The 18,806-nt window shown below is 37.2% G+C and overlaps 2 protein-coding genes and 1 long non-coding RNA gene across 3 annotated transcripts in view; all 3 read left to right on the forward strand.

Annotated features, from left to right (window-relative positions):
* The window catches only part of LOC103514208 (sodium/potassium/calcium exchanger Nckx30C-like), a gene marked incomplete at its 5' end in the record, with an annotated part of 3,302 nt that extends 1,830 nt beyond the window's left edge, over positions 1-1,472 (forward strand). The window contains one exon of the mRNA XM_017446119.1: positions 1,332-1,472. Coding sequence (XP_017301608.1) covers positions 1,332-1,472 — 141 coding nt within the window. The remainder of the gene's footprint in view (positions 1-1,331) is intronic.
* Positions 1,473-2,568: 1,096 nt separating this feature from the next.
* LOC113469483 lies at positions 2,569-3,314 on the forward strand. Its single transcript, XR_003392881.1, has 2 exons — positions 2,569-2,763; positions 3,262-3,314. It is a non-coding gene; the product is annotated as an uncharacterized LOC113469483 (long non-coding RNA).
* Positions 3,315-9,141: 5,827 nt separating this feature from the next.
* Positions 9,142-10,581, forward strand: LOC103514209. The gene has a single exon (XM_008479075.1). The coding sequence runs from the start codon at positions 9,142-9,144 to the stop codon at positions 10,579-10,581; it is 1,440 nt and encodes a 479-aa protein (XP_008477297.1).
* Positions 10,582-18,806: the final 8,225 nt, after the last annotated feature.

Here is an 18,806-nt window from a genome sequence, read left to right on the forward strand (position 1 = left end):
GTCCCCCCCCCCCCCACCATTCATCATGCTAACATTCATAGTATTATCTTAATATGCAATGTGTATAAATGAGAAATTGTATCTATGTTTGTATGTGGCTATCTGCCGACAAGAAAATTCTGTTCAACTTCTAGAGCATAAACGGTAAGAGATAGCGAAAAATTGATTAGAATCGACCCGCCCCCTAAAATAGGGGGGGGGGGGGAAAAAATCCAAACCGTTCCAGAGATATGGACCTTTTATGACGTCATACGAAGCGACGGATTTCGGCTAGTTTTGAATCTATTTTTTTGTTCCTTTAGGCTTCCACTACCCTGGCTCCTATACAATCTCATATACTCGCAGCCAGTGACCGTGTCTAGTAAGGGAATGTTGTGTTCCATAGTGATTCTGTTCACAATGCTGATATTCGTCATAGTCAGCATCGCAGCGTTTCATTGGAAGCTACATCGAGGATTGGGAGTGACCATGTTTCTACTGTACTTCCTATTCGTTGTGCTCTCGCTGAGTTTGGAGTATGGTTACCTGGTGTGTCCGTATTGAAGAGGATTGGACTTATTGAAGAAGAGGATTTCTGTGAAGGTATATGTTATGGAAAGACCAGATCAAGAGGGACATGGCAAAAATTAACACCACGGAAGAAGACGCACAAGACAGAACAGTTTGGCGAGGCAAAAAGTCTTCTAGGCTTCAAATGGCCCTGGCAGTAAGTAAAGTAAAGTAATATGTTATTAGATTGTATGGAAAACGAAATGAAGAATTATTCATTAGAAGAAGTACTTTTTTAAGATGAGTGTTTCACCGCCGTTTTTATTTCGTAGCAATGAAACAACCGCTACATTAGACGCATGTGGTCCGTGTCGTAGCATGCCCGTCCCGTAGTAGGCCTCTCATCAGATGGGCATACCATTTGAACCTATTTAACGTTTATTTCATCAATTGACTCTTATTCTCAGGCGGCTGGTATATCTCTATACCGGATTTAATAACCAGTGTTTGTTTCATCATTTAACTCTTATTTCATCATATTTTGACTGTTGTTTCATCGTTTGACCCTTTTTTAATCATTTAACTCTTATTTCATCATATTTTGACTGTAATTTCATTAATTGTCTCTTATTTCATCAATAATTAACTCTTATTCCATCATATTTTGACTGTAATTTCATTAATTGTCTCTTATTTCATCAATAATTAACTCTTATTACATCATATTTTGACTGTTGTTTCATCGTTTGACTCTTTTTTAATCATTTACATCTTATTTCATCATATTTTGACTGTTATTTCACTAATTGTCTCTTATTTGATCATTTGTTTCTAATTCTCAGGTGATGGGGTTCACATTTCTAGCGGCTGGTACCTCCATACCAGACTTGATAACCAGTGTGATCGTGGCCAGGAAAGGGTTTGGTGATATGGCCGTCTCTTCGTCAGTAGGTAGCAATATATTCGACGTCACTGTAGGGTAAGTACTACTACTGAACCTACCTCTGTGGCCTGTCAACCTGGAGGTGCTGGGTTCGAATCCCGGTCAGGACCGAAATTTTTTAATCAGACTTTTCCGTACTTGAATAGGCATGGATGTAAAAGAATGTGCCTTGAAGTAATGCCGAGCGAAAGTGGTACCGAGGTACATTTTTTTTTTTTTTTTTTTTTTTTTTTTTTTTTTTTTTTTTTTAAAGTGTACTACTGAATGAAAAGTCGACCCAGATGAGACATTTCAAACCCTGGAGCCAAAGCTATTTTTGATAGGTAGTCAGGGCGGAAATTTATAATTTATAATTTCTCATCTGAATTTCGAGCTAAATCATGAAAGCGAAATATTCCAAGCCCAAATCACCTTTCGCGATGCTTTAATTGTTTTTCGAGTTTCCCTTGAAAATTTTGCTCTGGCCCTGCCAATGGGATCGATTTCAAACTTGTACCAAAATACTGCACTTTTTAAGGTCTTTCTATCACATAGATTAGCATATTCTCACCATTTAGGAAATAAGGGTTAAGTAACATTGACTTAGTTGATATGTGGACAGATATTTGGGAGAATGACATAATGGGAGAATTTTTAATAATCCAAAAAGGAGTTTTTAATGATCAATGAAAGAGTTCTTAGTGATCAAAAAAGGGAAAAATAAAAATACCTACTTACTTTCTAATAATAATGTACCATCACATTCAGCTATTAAGTATCATAGTTAGCATTTAGGAAAGTGTGCATCCACAACGGCAACCATTGACCCTAGCCTAGACCATGGACCATTGACCTTTGCACCCGGGTCCCGGGTGTCCACATCGGATGATTTTTGAAAGGTTTGGAATTAGATGTACGGGTGTACGACTGTATTTTTTTTTTTTTGTACGATAATTCAGTCGTGTACATCCGGCAACACTGTTAAGGTCAAAACCGATAGCCCGGGAAAATTTAAATTTGCAACTTTTGTATTTTAAAAAAAAACTGAAGAACTGAACAAGAAAAAAGCCAAGGAAACAAGGAATTCTTGTCTTATTTTTCTATCCTTTTCCTGAAGTACCAAGATATATCTGGTTTTACTTTTGTAAAAAAAAAAACTGAACAAGAAAAAAGCCAAGGAAACAAGGAATTCTTGTCTTATTTTTCTATCCTTTTCCTGAAGTACCAAGATATATCTGGTTTTTTTAATTTTTCCTTATTTTCCACCTTGCACTACATAAGGAACACTCTCATCTATAAAAATTTGCACACAAACACAGTTTGGTGTGGTTATTGAGTCTGTGATCAGAGAGGTAAGTTTACGAAACAAATTAGCTACATTAATCTCACCCAGTCTGAGTAGAGTAGGAAAAGCCAGTAGCATGTGATTGCCCAGGTCATCCACCCTGATACTAACCACTGAAACAAATGTGAGTTTATAACTTTTTCCAAGCTAGCTATATAGCTACATTAATCTCACCCAGTCTGAGTAGAGTAGGAAAAGCCAGTAGCATGTGATTGCCCAGGTCATCCACCCTGATACTAACCACAAAATATTGTTTAAGGCCTATTCCCACTTGTCATGAGTTTCATTTTTTTTTAATTGACCTCAACCATCTTTCTCATCTGTTCCTTTGACATTCAAATAAGGATATCTCAACAAATCAATTTTTCCTTTCAGGAAATATTGTTTAAGGCCTATTCCCACTTGTCATGAGTTTCATTTTTTTTAATTGACCTCAACCATCTTTCTCATCTGTTCCTTTGACATTCAAATAAGGATATCTCAACAAATCAATTTTTCCTTTCAGTTACTGTTCCGGGCTCCAGACAGCTGAAGTGTGATGTATCTTGTTTTTTGGCATACTTATCACTTGTAAGAATTGACACTTGAAAGATAAAAGCAAAACCACCTGTTACAATGGAAGAAAATCAAACTTATGTCCCAAGAAGAAAAAAGCAAGTCTTCAATATCCCTGCTGTTAAGTTGGAACAAGATATTGAAAAAATGATTATGGATAATTTAGAAATGAAAGTAGAACAAGAACTTAATGGCGATAAAGATTATGAATTTAAAGAAGAACAAGATGACTTTGAAATGAAAGAAGAGAAGTTGGAACAAGATATTGAAAAAATGATTATGGATGATTTAGAAATGAAAGTAGAACAAGAACTTAATGGCGATAAAGATTATGAATTTAAAGAAGAACAAGATGACTTTGAAATGAAAGAAGAAAAAGATAGTGATTCTGACCATGGTAGTGTGTGTTCTAGTCAAAACTCAATTGGGTTTAATGCCAAAGACGAGTCATGTTCCAACAAATATGCCAATGCAGGTGAAAAAATTGGAAATCAATTGGTCAATGGTTCTAAAAATGGCACAAGGTAAGTAAAACATTCATAAGATGAAAAACTCCATTTAGGGTGTAGGAATGGGAATGTCCATCTAAAAATATATTATTAACTATTCACATGCTTATTTGTTAATGGTCCAAAAAGAAGACAAAATTTATTGAAACGGGAGTATCAAACCTGTAATTTCTCAACTGTTAGTTGGATAGTGCTAAAAGTTGTTGGTACCATTTGGTTTGGTGAAAAAAAATCACATAGATTAGCATATTCTCACCATTTAGGAAATAAGGGTTAAGTAACATTGACTTAGTTGATATGTGGACAGATATTAAAACAAAAAAAAAAATCCATTAGTGAAATCTCTCAATATGTCATTGGTGAAACCCACCATTAATTTCTAGGAATTTTACTGATTTCGGTTCAAAATGTCTTCTATGTAAGTTTCGTGAAGATGTATAGAATTTTTAATATTTTTATACCATTTTACGTTTGTTAATTTGTTAGGTAGAATTTTGTTACTGTAGATGTAGACAAGGGAAGGTTTTAGCACCGACAAAATGGTCGAACGAAATTCGTGAGCCTTAAGGCCCGGTCCGAGTTGTCGTTCGGGAAAAATCGTGTCTTGATATGTGGACAGATATTTCCACCCATTTCCCAATTTTGAAAATTTGGACCAATAGATCAGTTGCGCTTACTTGTGTGATGTTTCAAAGTCATAGAGCAGGAACAATGAGGACCAACGGAATTTTTCTTTTTCTTCTACGACTTATAGATACCGAGATAAATCGATTTAAATAATACCGATAAATCGTAAAGGTGTGTTAGTAGGAACATTCTCATTTAAATTACATTGCTTACAAGGACATTTTGTGTCGTTTGGAAAAAAAAATCGTGTCGTGTGTTAGTGGGAACACCCTCATTTAAATTACATTGCCTACAGGACATTCGGAAAAAATCGGGTGAAACTTCACGACAATTGGGAACGATCCTTTAGGTATATGTACAACTCGCGAAATTCGGGAAGACTTGGATTTTTTTCGATTTTCATTTGTTGGGGCTAAAACCATTCAATACCAATGTTCAAGAACCTTGCACTAACCTTTTTCTGGTACATTTGAGGTTCATGCCGTGTGTTAGTGGGAAAATTCTCATTTAAATTACATTGCTTACAAGGACATTTTGTGTCGTTTGGAAAAAAAAATCGTGTCGTGTGTTAGTGGGAACACCTTCATTTAAATTACATTGCCTACAGGACATTCGGAAAAAAACGGGTGAAACTTCACGACAATGGGGAATGATCCTTTATATGTACAACTCGCGAAATTCGGGAAGACTTGGATTTTTTCGATTTTCATTTGTTGGGGCTAAAACCATTCAATACCAATGTTCAAGAACCTTGCACTAACCTTTTTCTGGTACATTTGAGGAACGGGTGATCCTACAAAGGTGTGTTAAAACATAGTCGACCGGCTGTCGATCGACGAGATGAAACTGTGTTGTCGAGGCAGTTTGGACGGTTCAGTCGACATCGATTGAAGGCCGGTCGACTATGTGTGGACCCACCTTGAGGATTCGGGGATGAAAGGGCTGTCGATCGACGAGATGAAAATGTTTTGTCGAGGCAGTTTGGACGGTTCAGTCGACATCGATTGAAGGCCGGTCGACTATGTGTGGACCCACCTTGAGGATTCGGGGATGAAAATTCATTTGCGAAATACAAAACCAAGTTTGTAATGAGATTGTAAAACCAAGTTTTTAATAAGGTTGTGTACTGTCTAGGATTTCCAAGTATTCCCCATTTTGCAGACTGACTGACCGCCGTATGTATGAAGTCTAAAGATAAACTTTAGTTTAACTTGAAATGAAAATCTTGCCAAATTTCATGAAATCTAGCCTAACTGGCTAAAGAAATGACATGAAATTGGCAACATTGTTCGTCTTAAGTTAAACTAAAGTTTAACTTTGGCTTTCATACATACGACGGTAAGTTTGTAATGAGATTGTAAAACCAAGTTTTTAATAAGGTTGTGTACTGTCTAGGATTTCCAAGTATTCCCCATTTTGCAGACTGACAGTAATGAATTGACCAACAAATTTCAGTTCCGACACCTAACATATCGCAAAACCTTTCTGATAGTTGTGCATCCCCGAGTCCTCAGCCAGTGGCGTGTGGTTAGATTATCAAAAGGGGAAGCTATAACTGAGCCCGGAACTTGGCCTGGCTCACTGCCGTGCGCCTAGAACCGATAAACAGTGCCGATCTGCTGGTGATGTTAGAATCCAGGTTGAATAATCAATTAATCACTTACTATTTTCGGTAAGTAAGTAGTGGAGGATGGTGAGAAAAACCGTATAGAGGAAGGGAAGCAGTACCCCTATTTTTGGTGAAAGACACGTCACTGGTCCTAACCAATTTCAACATATCTTTTCTAATCTATATTTTAGTATTTAGTTGTTTATTATTTTCTAAAAATTCAATTCTCCATTTTGTAATCGACTAGTGACTTTTTTCTAGACCTAGTAAAGTTGTATTTTTCTGTGGGAAACGGAGAGGGAAGCTATAACTGAGCCTGGAACTTGGCCTGGCTCACTGCCGTGCGCCTAGAACCCATAAACAGTGCCGGTCTGCTGGTTAGAATCCAGGTTGAATAATCACTTACTATATTCGGTAAGTAAGTAGTGGAGGATGGTGAGAAAAACCGTAGAGAGGAAGGGAAGCAGTGCCCCTATTTTTGGTGACAGACACGTCACTGGTCCTAACCAATTTCAACATATCTTTTCTAATCTATATTTTAGTTGTTTATTATTTTCTAAAAATTCAATTCTCCATTTTGTAATCGACTAGTGACTTTTTTCTAGACCCTAGTAAAGTTGTATTTTTCTGTGGGAAACTGAGACGATTTCCCCTCTTTTAAAGGAAAACACGGGGATTAGTTTAACCGCTAGGTGGCGTGGTAGCACCTGTAAACTATTGAAAATCCAAGATGGCGTATTCCCAACCTCCGAAGAATTCTCAGGTCTGTTTTTCATTCCGACGTGGGTGCGATGCGAACCCGACGCGTGTTTTTCATTCCACTTCCCCTACTTTAGCGTCAACGCTGCGTCTTAAACCCTGATGCGGGTCTCGAGTAGCTTCAGGTTCCGCCATAATGTAATTGTATTGAGGGAAATGAAAAAAAAAATGTTTCGTAATTTCTCCACTAGATGTCGTCGTGTTTGTTGAATTTCCACTTTTTACCCCCACTCCTGACGCAGAGTGAACGCCGCATCGATGCGGCGTAGGAATGAAAAACAGACCTTGAGAAACTGAGACGATTTCCCCTCTTTTAAAGGAAAACACAAAACACGGGGATTAGATTAACCGCTAGGTGGCGTGGTAGCATCTGTAAACTATTGAAAATCCAAGATGGCGTATTCCCAACCTCCGAAGAATTCGAAGATCAATGGGTTCACTTTCCGAAAAGAAATCGTTTTCTTTTCCGAAAATCAATGGTTCACTTTCCGAAAAGAAATCGTTTTCTTTTCCGAAAGGAAAATGCAGCTTAACATTTTCCTCTCGAGGAAAATTGTGTTAGTAATTGCCAACTTTAAATTGGTCTAATTTAACGTTTAAGTGTTAAAACCTTGCAATAAGTTTAAATATTGTTAAACAGTTCGTTTTTAATTTTAGGTTTTTTCTTTCCTTTGTTAAACTTGGTTGATTTAATTTTACAATTTACTTAAGGATTACTTGACGTTAATGTTAGTAATTGCCAACTTTAAATTGGTCTAATTTAACGTTTAAGTGTTAAAATCTTGCAATAAGTTTGTGTATGTATGTTGCAAATGTCGGGATCTTTGACCATTAGGCCATTTTTCCTCTCGCATCCCAATATTTCCCTACAACAATAAGTTTAAATATTGTTAAACGGTTCGTTTTTAATTTTAGGTTTTTTCTTTCCTTTGTTAAACTTGGTTGATTTAATTTTACAATTTAAAATCTGCCCCGGGCGGGAATGAAACCCACAGCCTAGTTCTTACAAGGCAGACACACTACCAACTAAGCTAACTAGGCTGGCCTAGACTGTAACTTTTGTTTGATAGAGGTTCAATGTCACTGTATAATTGCTAATGCGCTCTGTGGCAGGGCTTTTAAATAATCTTCCTTTGATAGATTGAAGATTTTGTAACTTTGTGAAGGTCCATCTTGATCTTGTGTGTTTCTTGTACAATATAACCAGATTATATATGTTTTTATAGTATTATTTTACTTTTTATGTGTATTTTTCTGTAACGCTGAAGATGCCTTCACCGGCGAAACTAGTCCATAAAATGAAAATGAAATAAAACCCAGAATATTTTACAAATAGTGAAGAAGTATATGTTTATCATTTCAACCTACTCTTCATTTGGTAACAAGCTACCCACCTACTCACATTCACCCAGCTAAGTGGAGCCGGGAAAAGCCAGCAGCATACAAGATTACTCTAATGGTCACCCTTCCAGATAGCCATCACAAGCAGCATTGCTTAACTTCAACGGACCTTCGGTTTTACCTGCCATGTTCAACCTGTTAAATCAATCTTTGGATTGGCCAGACTAGTTAGCCTGGAGGGTAACATGTTGGCCTTGTAACTGCTAGATCACAGATTCAATTTCTGTCAGGGGCAAAGTACACCTTAACAGATGAGGTTTGAACCGGGAACTCCTTGCTTTTGTCCTCTTTTCTGTCCCCCTCTCTTAGATATCAAAACAATAAAAATCACCTCTGCTCTTACAGTTCCTCCTTTATTATTATTACTTTTTTTTTTTGACGTTAATTGTGTACATCTAGTCAGCAAAAGCATTGTGATTTTTGCGAACATTACACATTTTGCCAGAGTTTTTACTTCCCCTAATCCCTTATCTTTTTGAGGAAGCTGTGCGGTCCCTTGTTTAATTTTTATTTAGTTGTTAATTAATTAATTTATTTTTCTTGTTTTAAACTTTAGTTTTATCCTAGGATCCTCAGAAGGGCCTAACAATTAAATGTAGTACGATTTTTTCCACAATCTTTTTTTTTTTTTACAGTTTATTGAACTGATCAGAAAAGATTAACCCTTTGTAGCAAGTTCCGTCCCGGAATTATTCTGATCAACTTTTTTGGGGACTTGTTCTTCTCAATACATTTTAGGTTTGTTGATTATTTTTGATTGTTAACTTTTTTAAATCTTTTCTGAATATCTAGATTCACTGTTACATTTTCTTTGTTCGTTTATTCAGTATACTGTTCTCTGTCTCTTTCCCCCTTCTCTATCTTTTAAAGTTATGAAGTCAAGAGGAAGTCAAAAGGTAGACAGATCACTGAAAAACCAAAGAGAATGTCGCGGAAGGGCTGTACTAGATTTAACTATTCAGAACAAAATATGAATCTTGCCGTGGAAGCTATGAAAGCAGGGAGTTCTGCAAAAGCTGCTGCTAGACAGTATGGTGTGCCGAGGACCACACTTACGGATAAGTTCAAAGGAAAGTCCCCCCGAAGTAGGAGAATGGGACCATCTCCAGTCCTTACAGACATAGAAGAATTGGAAGTAGTGCAATGGATAATGAATATGAATAGTGCAGGATTTCCTGTGACCAGAAATCTTATTGTAGAAACTGTATCGAAACTTATTATTGAGCTAGGCCGTCCAAATACTTTCAAAGATAATGTGCCAGGAAGATCGTGGTTTAATTCGTTCACAAGGAGGCATCCCAGTTTGAATCATGTAATAACTCGGAATACAGGAGATTTGACTACAGAAAAGCTCATACAGTGGAGACAGCAACTAAGTACTTATTTGGAAAAGCATAATTTGTTGCATGTCATTCGTCAACCTACCAGAGTATTCAATTCAAGAGAGGCAGCTTTTTGCTTATGCCCTTCAAAGAGCACTCAAATGGTTGTTCGCAGGAACTTCAAGTATACGTCCAATTTAAATGAGGAGAAAGATTATCTTACAATTCAACTGACTGGGAATGCGGACGGCATGCTTGCACCCCCCTTATTGATAGTTCCTTACGAGAGAATGCCTCTGGCGATGGGACGGTCCATCCCAGGGTCCTGGATGATTGGCAAAGCCTCTTCAGGCTGGAAGACATCCGAAATATTCCTCGACTATATTTCAAACGGGTTCTTACCATGGCTGCAGAAGAAACAAATAGAATTGCCTGTCATCTTATTTGTAGATGGACATGCCTCTCATTCATCCATGGCGTTGGGCAAATTTTGCAAAGAACATGGCATATATCTCATATCCCTTTCTCCTAACTATGCGGACATTGTTCAGCCCATGGACGTTGCAGTGTTCAAGACTCTAAGAACCACATGGAAGAAAGCATTAACGCGATGGAAATCTGAACATGGACGGACCTTCAAAAGGACGGACTTTGCGGCTTTGATAGATTCCGTTATTAAGGACACAGTAACTCCGGACATTTTACAGTCTGGATTTGAAAAATGTGGGATCGTTCCATGGAATGTTGACAATGTAGACTTCACGCAATGTCCTGATCTTATAAAGAATGTATCATCAGCAACGTTATCCTCTCAACTGGTGAAGTTCCTAGAAGAATTCATTTATCCTGAAACCGTTTCATTATTTGAGGAGTATGAACACAGTGACGACTGGCAAACTGGTTTGGCAGTGGAAGATTACAGCCTCTTTGAACTATGGAGGAAACTCAAATCAAAAGTAAAAAGAAATGAAGAAAATATATCCTTTTCTGAGGAGGAGGAGGATGAAGATGGTGGAGAGGACAATAGTTCTGACTATGACTGAATCAGACGCTTGTGTTTTACAATACGTATTGGCAGCCTAACAGCCCCTAATAAGCCCATACAAATCAAATGGAACTAAACAGGCTCTTAGCTTAACAGGCCTTCTAGGTTCTAGAGGCTGAAAAAATATTGATGAAGTCTTTTTATAGGCTTCAGATAATCTGCTCCGACCGAGATTCGAACCCTGTACCTTCTGTTCAAGGGTCAGTCAAAGTAACTCATAATATTACAAAGCCCTAACAGCCCTTAAAAGCCTATACAAATCAAATGGAACTTAACAAGGCTCTTAGCTTAACAGGCCTTCTAGGTTCTAGAGGCTGAAAAAAAATTGATGAAGTCTTTTTGTAGGCTTCAGATAATCTGCTCCGACCGAGATTCGAACCCTGTACCTTCTGTTCAAGGGTCAGTCAAAGTAACTCATAATATTACAAAGCATAAGCGCACTTGATAATATAGAAATTCCCTCTTAAACAATAAGCATTTCGAATGGTATCATCAGTGGCTTAGCGTCCATGTAGGGCGTGTATGGCGGCCATACACTCAAAAATTCCACTCAAATACCCTTAAATATTGACTTTAAATAATTATTGTATGAGTCAGTAAGAAAACTATCACATTAATTTTTTACCAATCAGCACCGAATTTTTGCGCCAAATGAATCATTTTACGTTTCTTTTCGTTCTTTTCTTTTTTAGTCCCTAACAGCCCTTAATAAGCCTATACAAATCAAATGGAACTTAACAGGCTCTTAGCTTAACAGGCCTTCTAGGTTCTAGAGATCTAGAGGCTGAAAAAATATTGATGAAGTCTTTTTGTAGGCTTCAGATAATCTGCTCCGGCCGAGATTCGAACCCTGTACCTTCTGTTCCATGGTCAGTCAAAGTAACTCATAATATTACAAAGCATAAGCGCACTTGATAATATAGAAATTCCCTCTTAAACAATAAGCATTTCGAATGCATTATTAGATAGGTAGGTGTCGGTACCTACTTTAGATTCGTAACCGGGACATTTATCCGGTTTCTACCCGGGTAGAATCGGGATAGAATCCGGGTACAGGATCGGATTAATGCTATCCTATCCTCTTTTTTTTTACCCGGATTTTATCTGGGTTCTACCCGGATAGAATCCTATTTTGGTTACTAGGGAAGTGAGTACTGAGCATTCTTATTTTATTTTTTTTTACCAATACATGTTGATAAATTAACTTCGAAATCAAAATCAGATGTATGTTTTTATTTAGTACCTACTTTTGTATCCGTCCCACCTTTATAACTCCGGACTCCGGCCATTAATTGTGCGTCCACCAACGGCAATCATGGACTATCGACCCTAACCTAGACCCAAGGGGGCCCAAAAAAGTGCGCTCCACTAGTCAAAAGGATACAGAATAGACTAGCGTTTTTAGCTTAATCCCCTTTAGGAATGAGCCATTTTTACTTTCCTTATCCTATAGGAAGGAAAGTAATGTAATCGGGTCAAAATTTCGATGGTCAGTTTTTAGTGCCAAAACACGTTTTTTAGGTCCCTAGAGTCTAAATCCAAAGTTTCAGCCATTGGTCCGTGTGTCTGTCTGTACAGACAAAAAATATCTCGAGAACGGTAAGAGCTAGAGACTTGAAATTTGGTATGTAGATGTCAAATGTGACAAGGATGCGACACGAAACTTTTGTGTGTCTGTCTGTAAATAAAATATCCCGAGAACGGTAAGAGCTAGAGACTTGAAATTTGCTATGTAGATGTCAAATGTGACAAGGATGCGACACGAAACTTTTGGTTAAGATCGGTGCAACGGTTGGCGGTATTTTACAGCTTTTTGGCGGTTTTCCGTGTAATTTAACAATATCTCGGGAACGGTATGAGCTAGAGACTTGAAATTTGGTATGTATAGTTTACAAATGTGACAAGGGTGCAACTCAAAAGATCGTTTGGTTGAAATAGGTGCTGCGGTTGGCAGTATATTGACCGCTTTTTGGCGGTTTTTGACCGTTTTTAGCTTCATAGAAATTTCACTTCAAAATAAGCACATTCTTCTTTGGGTGGGTATAATAGAAATTTCTTCTTAAACAGCAAGCACTTCAAATTCTTCTTTGGGCACTTCAACTCCATCGAATGGGATGTAGCAGACATTGTGACTGGGCTGAACCTGTCAATCAGAAGGGAAATAATAAATAAAATTGTATAAACTTTGAAAACGGGATACCATGTCAAGTACTAATTAATACTAAAATAAGAAGAGAATAAGTCTTCACTTGACTATGATGACTAAATTATTTAGTCAAGTGAAGACTTATTTAGTCAAGTGAAGACTTATTCTCTTCTTATTTTAGTATGAAATAGTACTTGACATAAACAGAAGGGAAATAAAAAATAAAATTGTATAAACTTTGAAAACGGGATACCATGTCAAGTACTAATTACTACTAAAATAAGAAGAGAATAAGTCTTCACTTGACTAAATAAGTCTTCACTTGACTAAATAAGTCTTCACTTGACTAAATAAGTCTTCACTTGACTATGACTAAATTATTTAGTCAAGTGAAGACTTATTTAGTCAAGTGAAGACTTATTCTCTTCTTATTTTAGTATGAAATAAAATTGTATTTTACTAATGGTTCTTTTTTTTAATAGGTTTGGTAGAGGGGACCGTGCTAAGGTCTTATGTAAAACTGCCAGCCTAGTTGGCTTGGAAGGTAGCGCGTCTGCCTGGTAAACTCTAAGTGGTGGGTTCGTTTTCCAGCCGGGGGCTAACATTATCCTAGCAAACTTCAACCTAAAATTCTATTTTACTAATGGTTCTTTTTTTAATAGGTTTGGTAGAGGGGACCGTGCTAAGGTCTTATGTAAAACTGCCAGCCCAAGTAGCCTAGTTGGCTTGGAATGTAGCGCGTCTGCCTGGTAAACTCTAAGTGGTGGGTTCGTTTTCCAGCCGGGGGCTAACATTATCCTAGCAAACTTCAACCTTTTAACAGATAAGGTTTGCTATTTTACTTAGGTTATTCGTAAGTATCCATTTTTATAAATAACCTAAGTAAAATAGTATTTACAAAGGATGTCAAAATTAAATAAATTCATTAATAGAGATGAGGTTTGTTCCCGGAAAGGCTGGTTTTCTTCTATCCTCTATTACAAACAAACTTTTGCGAAATTGATTCTTAGCCCAGCCACTCATTATCAGGTTCACCTGATAGTGTGTGTAGATTCGTAGAAGCTCAACCCGTCCTTTGGGGCTGGCCAGCCCCTACACCTAAGCCTCAGTTTGGGCTTTTTGTGTGTTGATAGTGATCCAATCATGAAATTGTGACAACTCTGGAGAATCTCCACACAACTCTTTTGAGTGCAACAGCTAGCCTTAGTAAGTACTTACCTTCTTGAAAATTCTTACTAATTTTTAAGAGAAAATATATAAAAAAGCATATAAATAAAAACGAACCTTTTACACCAGTAATAATGCCTCCTCAATTGTCCTCACGAGGCTGAGTGCAACCCGCACCTAAAGAAAGATCCAAAAAACTTTGACAAGGTAAAATAAATAAGTACAAAAGAACTGAAAATTACCAAGTAGAAAACAATGAAAACCTTATAATGTTCGATTTTGTTTAATTAATACTCCATGTTGCCAAAGGTAATGTGTATCTTAAATAGTATCTATTTTAACATGAAGCATATATTATAATTATTATGTATTTATTTTAAATTTTTTTTTGTCATGTATGTATCATAAAAAAGTGCTATAACTATTGTTTATCGTAATAATTAATCTAGTCCAAAAGCTGACAGTGTAGATAAATTAAATAAATATATGTATGTACGTAAAAGAACTGAATTGTAAATATGCTAGGCAGAGTCCAATCGTAATAATTTACTTGATAGCATAACAAGTAAACTGTTATGCCCGCCAAATCCGCCAATCGCGATCAGACTGCCTTATAGAACGCGGTCTCGAGCTTTTTATAAATTATACATCTTTATATGATTTAATAAATTTCTGCGTACAATGGTTGTACGACTGTACGCGTACCTGCTAAACTTGTATAAAATCTATTTTAAAATATAAGATAAAATAAAATTATTATAATGAAAACAAACAAATAAATATCTGTAAAAGATGAGTCAGTGAGAAAACTATCACATTAAATTTTTACCAATCAGCACCGAATTTTTGCGCCAAATGAATCATTTTACGTATCTTTTCGTTCTTTTTTTTAGTCCCTAACAGAATAAAAAAGTGCTATAACTATTGTTTATCGTAATAATTAATCTAGTCCAAAAGCTGACAGTGCAGATAAATTAAATAAATATATGTATGTACGTAAAAGAACTGAATTGTAAATATGCTAGGCAGAGTCCAATCGTAATAATTTACTTGATACTTCTTCATTACATAGTTGTATATTTATATTGTAATAGAGAGTTAAAAAGAGTGGTAATAGTACAATGGTACATATGAGTAAAAAAAATCACATAGATTAGCATATTCTCACCATTTAGGAAACAAGAGTTAAGTAACATTGACTTAGTTGATATGTGGACAGATATTTCCACCCATTTCCCAATTTTGAAAATTTGGACCAATTGCAACACTTCTTCATTACATAGTTGTATATTTATATTGTAATAGAGAGTTAAAAAGAGTGGTAATAGTACAATGGTACATATGAGTGTATGAACTCAACATTGTGTTAAGTGTTACCTATTAAAAAAAAATTAAAGACCTGACAGTGCACCCAGAAAGTGTAATAAAAGTAATGGAAAGTGTAATACATACTAGTAATTGAATGCAGGAATTAAAGACCTGACAGTGCACCCAGAAAGTGTAATAAAAGTAATGGAAAGTGTAATACATACTAGTAATTGAATGCAGGAATATGACCAATGGATATTTATATGCACTTGAATTTTTGAATTTTGCAACTTCAAATTGCATTGAAAACTCTCAAGTTACCTTTGCTATTTATTTGAGAAGAAATGGATGTGTCTAGACTCTAGATGTAGTGCAACAATGGGGTGTTTGTGTATTGAGAATTTAGTCTTTTTTTTCCCCTTGTACAGCTTTTTGGCGGTTTTCCGTGTATAATTTAACAATATCTCGGGAACGGTATGAGCTAGAGACTTGAAATTTGGTATGTAGTTTACAAATATGTGACAAGGCTGCAACTCAAAAGATCGTTTGGTTGAAATAGGTGCTGCGGTTGGCAGTATATTGACCGCTTTTTGGCGGTTTTTGACCGTTTTTAGCTATACCGACTAAACGGTTAGAGATACCTATTGTAAAAGTTTGGCTATAAGAACAAGAACACCCAAAATAAGCATATCATTCAATAGGATGAGGAAAGTCGTGTGATGTTCACACCAGATTTTTATCATCACTTTGTCCACTCTAGATGCATGGTCCATGAAAGAAGGAATCATAAGCACAAGCCCGTGGACGTATACTTGGTACCGTACGATAATTCCCCCCCCTTTAACTCACCGTACGATAATTTCAGAGTGCGGTAATAATTGAAAATGTGTACGGTATTTCCGTGTGTTATACTTGGCAACGCTGTTCATGCCTACAATCAACACCCCGGGAATTTTCAAATTTGAACAACAAAAATTTTCTATTGATTTGTTAGCTTTTAGCCTGGGGGAAATTTTTATTTCTTAATTTATTCTTGATTTTTTATTTTTTATTCCACCTTTCTGAGTTTATCTGCTCTTCGTGATGAAAGCAGGAACCATTGAAAAATAGCTATGAAGAAGTCTTGAAAACACTTGGAGTTCTCTGTGTTAACACTATTTGCTGAAGGTAAGACTTTTAACTCTTTTTTTTTAAAAAATAGGTTTGACAGAGGGAACTGTAACTGCTATGGTCTTATCATCCCGAAATCGAAGAGAGAAGGAAGACAGGATAGGAGATAGCCAGCCGTTCCAAGAACAAACATTATACCATCAGGATAAAATCTGCCCCGGGCGGGAATGAAACCCACAGCCTAGTTCTTACAAGGCAGACACACTACCAACTAAGCTAACTAGGCTGGCCTATAAGGATTGGAATGAAGATTATGAGGTTGACTTGATGAAGCAGACGTCAAATTTTGAAATAACAGTTTGCTTGCCAGCCTAGTTAGCTTAGTTGGTAGTGCGTCTGCCTCGTAAGCGCTAGGCCGCGGGTTCGATTCCCGCCCGGGGCGGATTTTATCCTGATGGGATAATGTTCGTTCTCGGAACGGCTGGCTTTCTCCTATCCTGTCTTCCTTCTCTCTCCGATTTCGGGACGATAAGACCCTAGAGTTACAGTTCCCTCTGTCAAACCTCTTAAAAAAAAAAAAAAAAAAAAAAAAAAAATCAAAGTATTTGGTTGCCAACTTTTTTTTCGGCATATACGGAACAAACTAGCAAAATGGTGGAAAAATACGGATTTCCCGATTTTTACCCGGAACAAAGGCATGCACCCCCAATTTCAAGCAATCCAATCATGAAATTGTGACAATTCTGGAGAATCTCCACACAACTCTTTTGAGTGCAACAGCTAGCCTTAGTAAGTACTTACCTTCTTGAAAATTCTTACTCACTTCTAAGAGAAAATATATAAAAAAGCATATAAATAAAAACGAACCTTTTACACCAGTAATAAATTAATAATGCCTCCTCACAATTGTCCTCACGAGGCTGAGTGCAACCCGCACCTAAGGAAAGATCCAAAAAACTTTGACAAGATAAAATAAATAAGTACAAAAGAACTGAAAATTACCAAGTAGAAAACAATGAAAACCTTATAATGTTCGATTTTGTTTAATTAATACTCCATGTTGCCAAAGGTAATGTGTATCTTAAATAGTATCTATTTTAACATGAAGCATATATTATAACTAGCTGAATTCCGTCGCTTCGCTCCGGAATCCCGCTAGTTCATCCCGAGGCATGGCCAAACTTGTGGGCGGTATCCGCGGTTTGTCGTGGATACCGCGAACAAATTACGGATACCACGAACGAGCTGCGAATACCGCGAATAACACGAACAAGTCGCGAGTACCACGAACAAACCAAGAATACCGCGAACAAGTCGCGAGTACCGCGAACAAATCGCGAATACCGCGAACAAATCGCGAATTCCGCGAACAAGTCGCGAATGCCGCGAACAAGTCGCGAATACCGCGAACAAATCGCGAATACCGCGAACAAATCGCGAATACCGCGAACAAGTCGCGAATACCGCGAACAAAGCGAAACAACTGTAAAAGACAATGTATCAATGTAATTTCTATCTTAATAACCACAGAAGAATCTCGAAACCCATCATGGTTAAGATGTAGGAGAAACCTAACCTGAACCCCCTACATTTCCCCTGATCCCCTACTCTAGTTTTGGTAGTAGGGGGTCAAGGGAAGCAAGTTGTCTGACAGGGGAACGTTAAACAGGAAGTATACCAGCCTGAATTTCCCTTGCTGAAGAAATAGCAAAGGCATCCACTCGTAAAAATGTTGTAGCCAAAACCAAAAATGTCAGCCCAAAGGAATCACCCTAGTTTGGGCTGATTGAGAGGCTGACGAAAAACGCCGACCCCGTCTGTACACGGGAAAAGGCAAAGAAAAAGAAGTTGTAGAGCAAAGAAAATATGGAAGTACTATACCTACGTATTTATATTGTTGGGCTAGACATTACGTGCAATGTATAGCTTGAGAAAAAGAGGAAATGATAAAATCAATGACGGACGAAGAGATATGGGCCAACGCCCTTGCACTTTGCACACAGTCTGAAGTCTCGACCGAGTTTGCCTATAAACTACATGGTATCTAAATTCGTACGGATGGGTATCCTCCTACATCTTGATTTTGGGTTTGGAGATTCCTCTGTGATTATTAAGATAGAAGTTACATTGTGTTTTACAATTGTTTTTAGGTACATTTTTGGGATGTGTTCGCGATATTCGTCGTTTGTTCGCGGTATCCGCGGTTTGTCGTGGATACCGCGAACAAACTTAATAAGTTTAACAGAGGGAACTGTAACTGCTAAGGTCATTAATCAAGAGTTAAATTCAAATATTTATGTATCATAGGTTAGGGTAGCCAGCCTGATATGTACACCATTTGATTCGACCCCGTCGATCGACGTCGACTGAAAGTACTCTCCCTCGACAACATAGATTCACCTCGTCGGACGACTATCGATCGACTATGTGTGGACACAGCTGTAGAAGGAACTGTAACAAAGGAGAACTTATCGTCTCGAAATCGAAGAGAG

Source organism: Diaphorina citri, unplaced genomic scaffold, assembly GCF_000475195.1.
Source record: "Diaphorina citri unplaced genomic scaffold, Diaci psyllid genome assembly version 1.1 scaffold1101, whole genome shotgun sequence".
NCBI classification, from domain to species: domain Eukaryota; kingdom Metazoa; phylum Arthropoda; class Insecta; order Hemiptera; family Psyllidae; genus Diaphorina; species Diaphorina citri.

What these genes read in the sequence shown, in the direction of transcription:
- LOC103514209 (XM_008479075.1), top strand. Translation starts at nt 9,142, where the DNA reads ATGTCGCGGAAGGGCTGTACTAGATTTAACTATTCAGAACAAAATATG.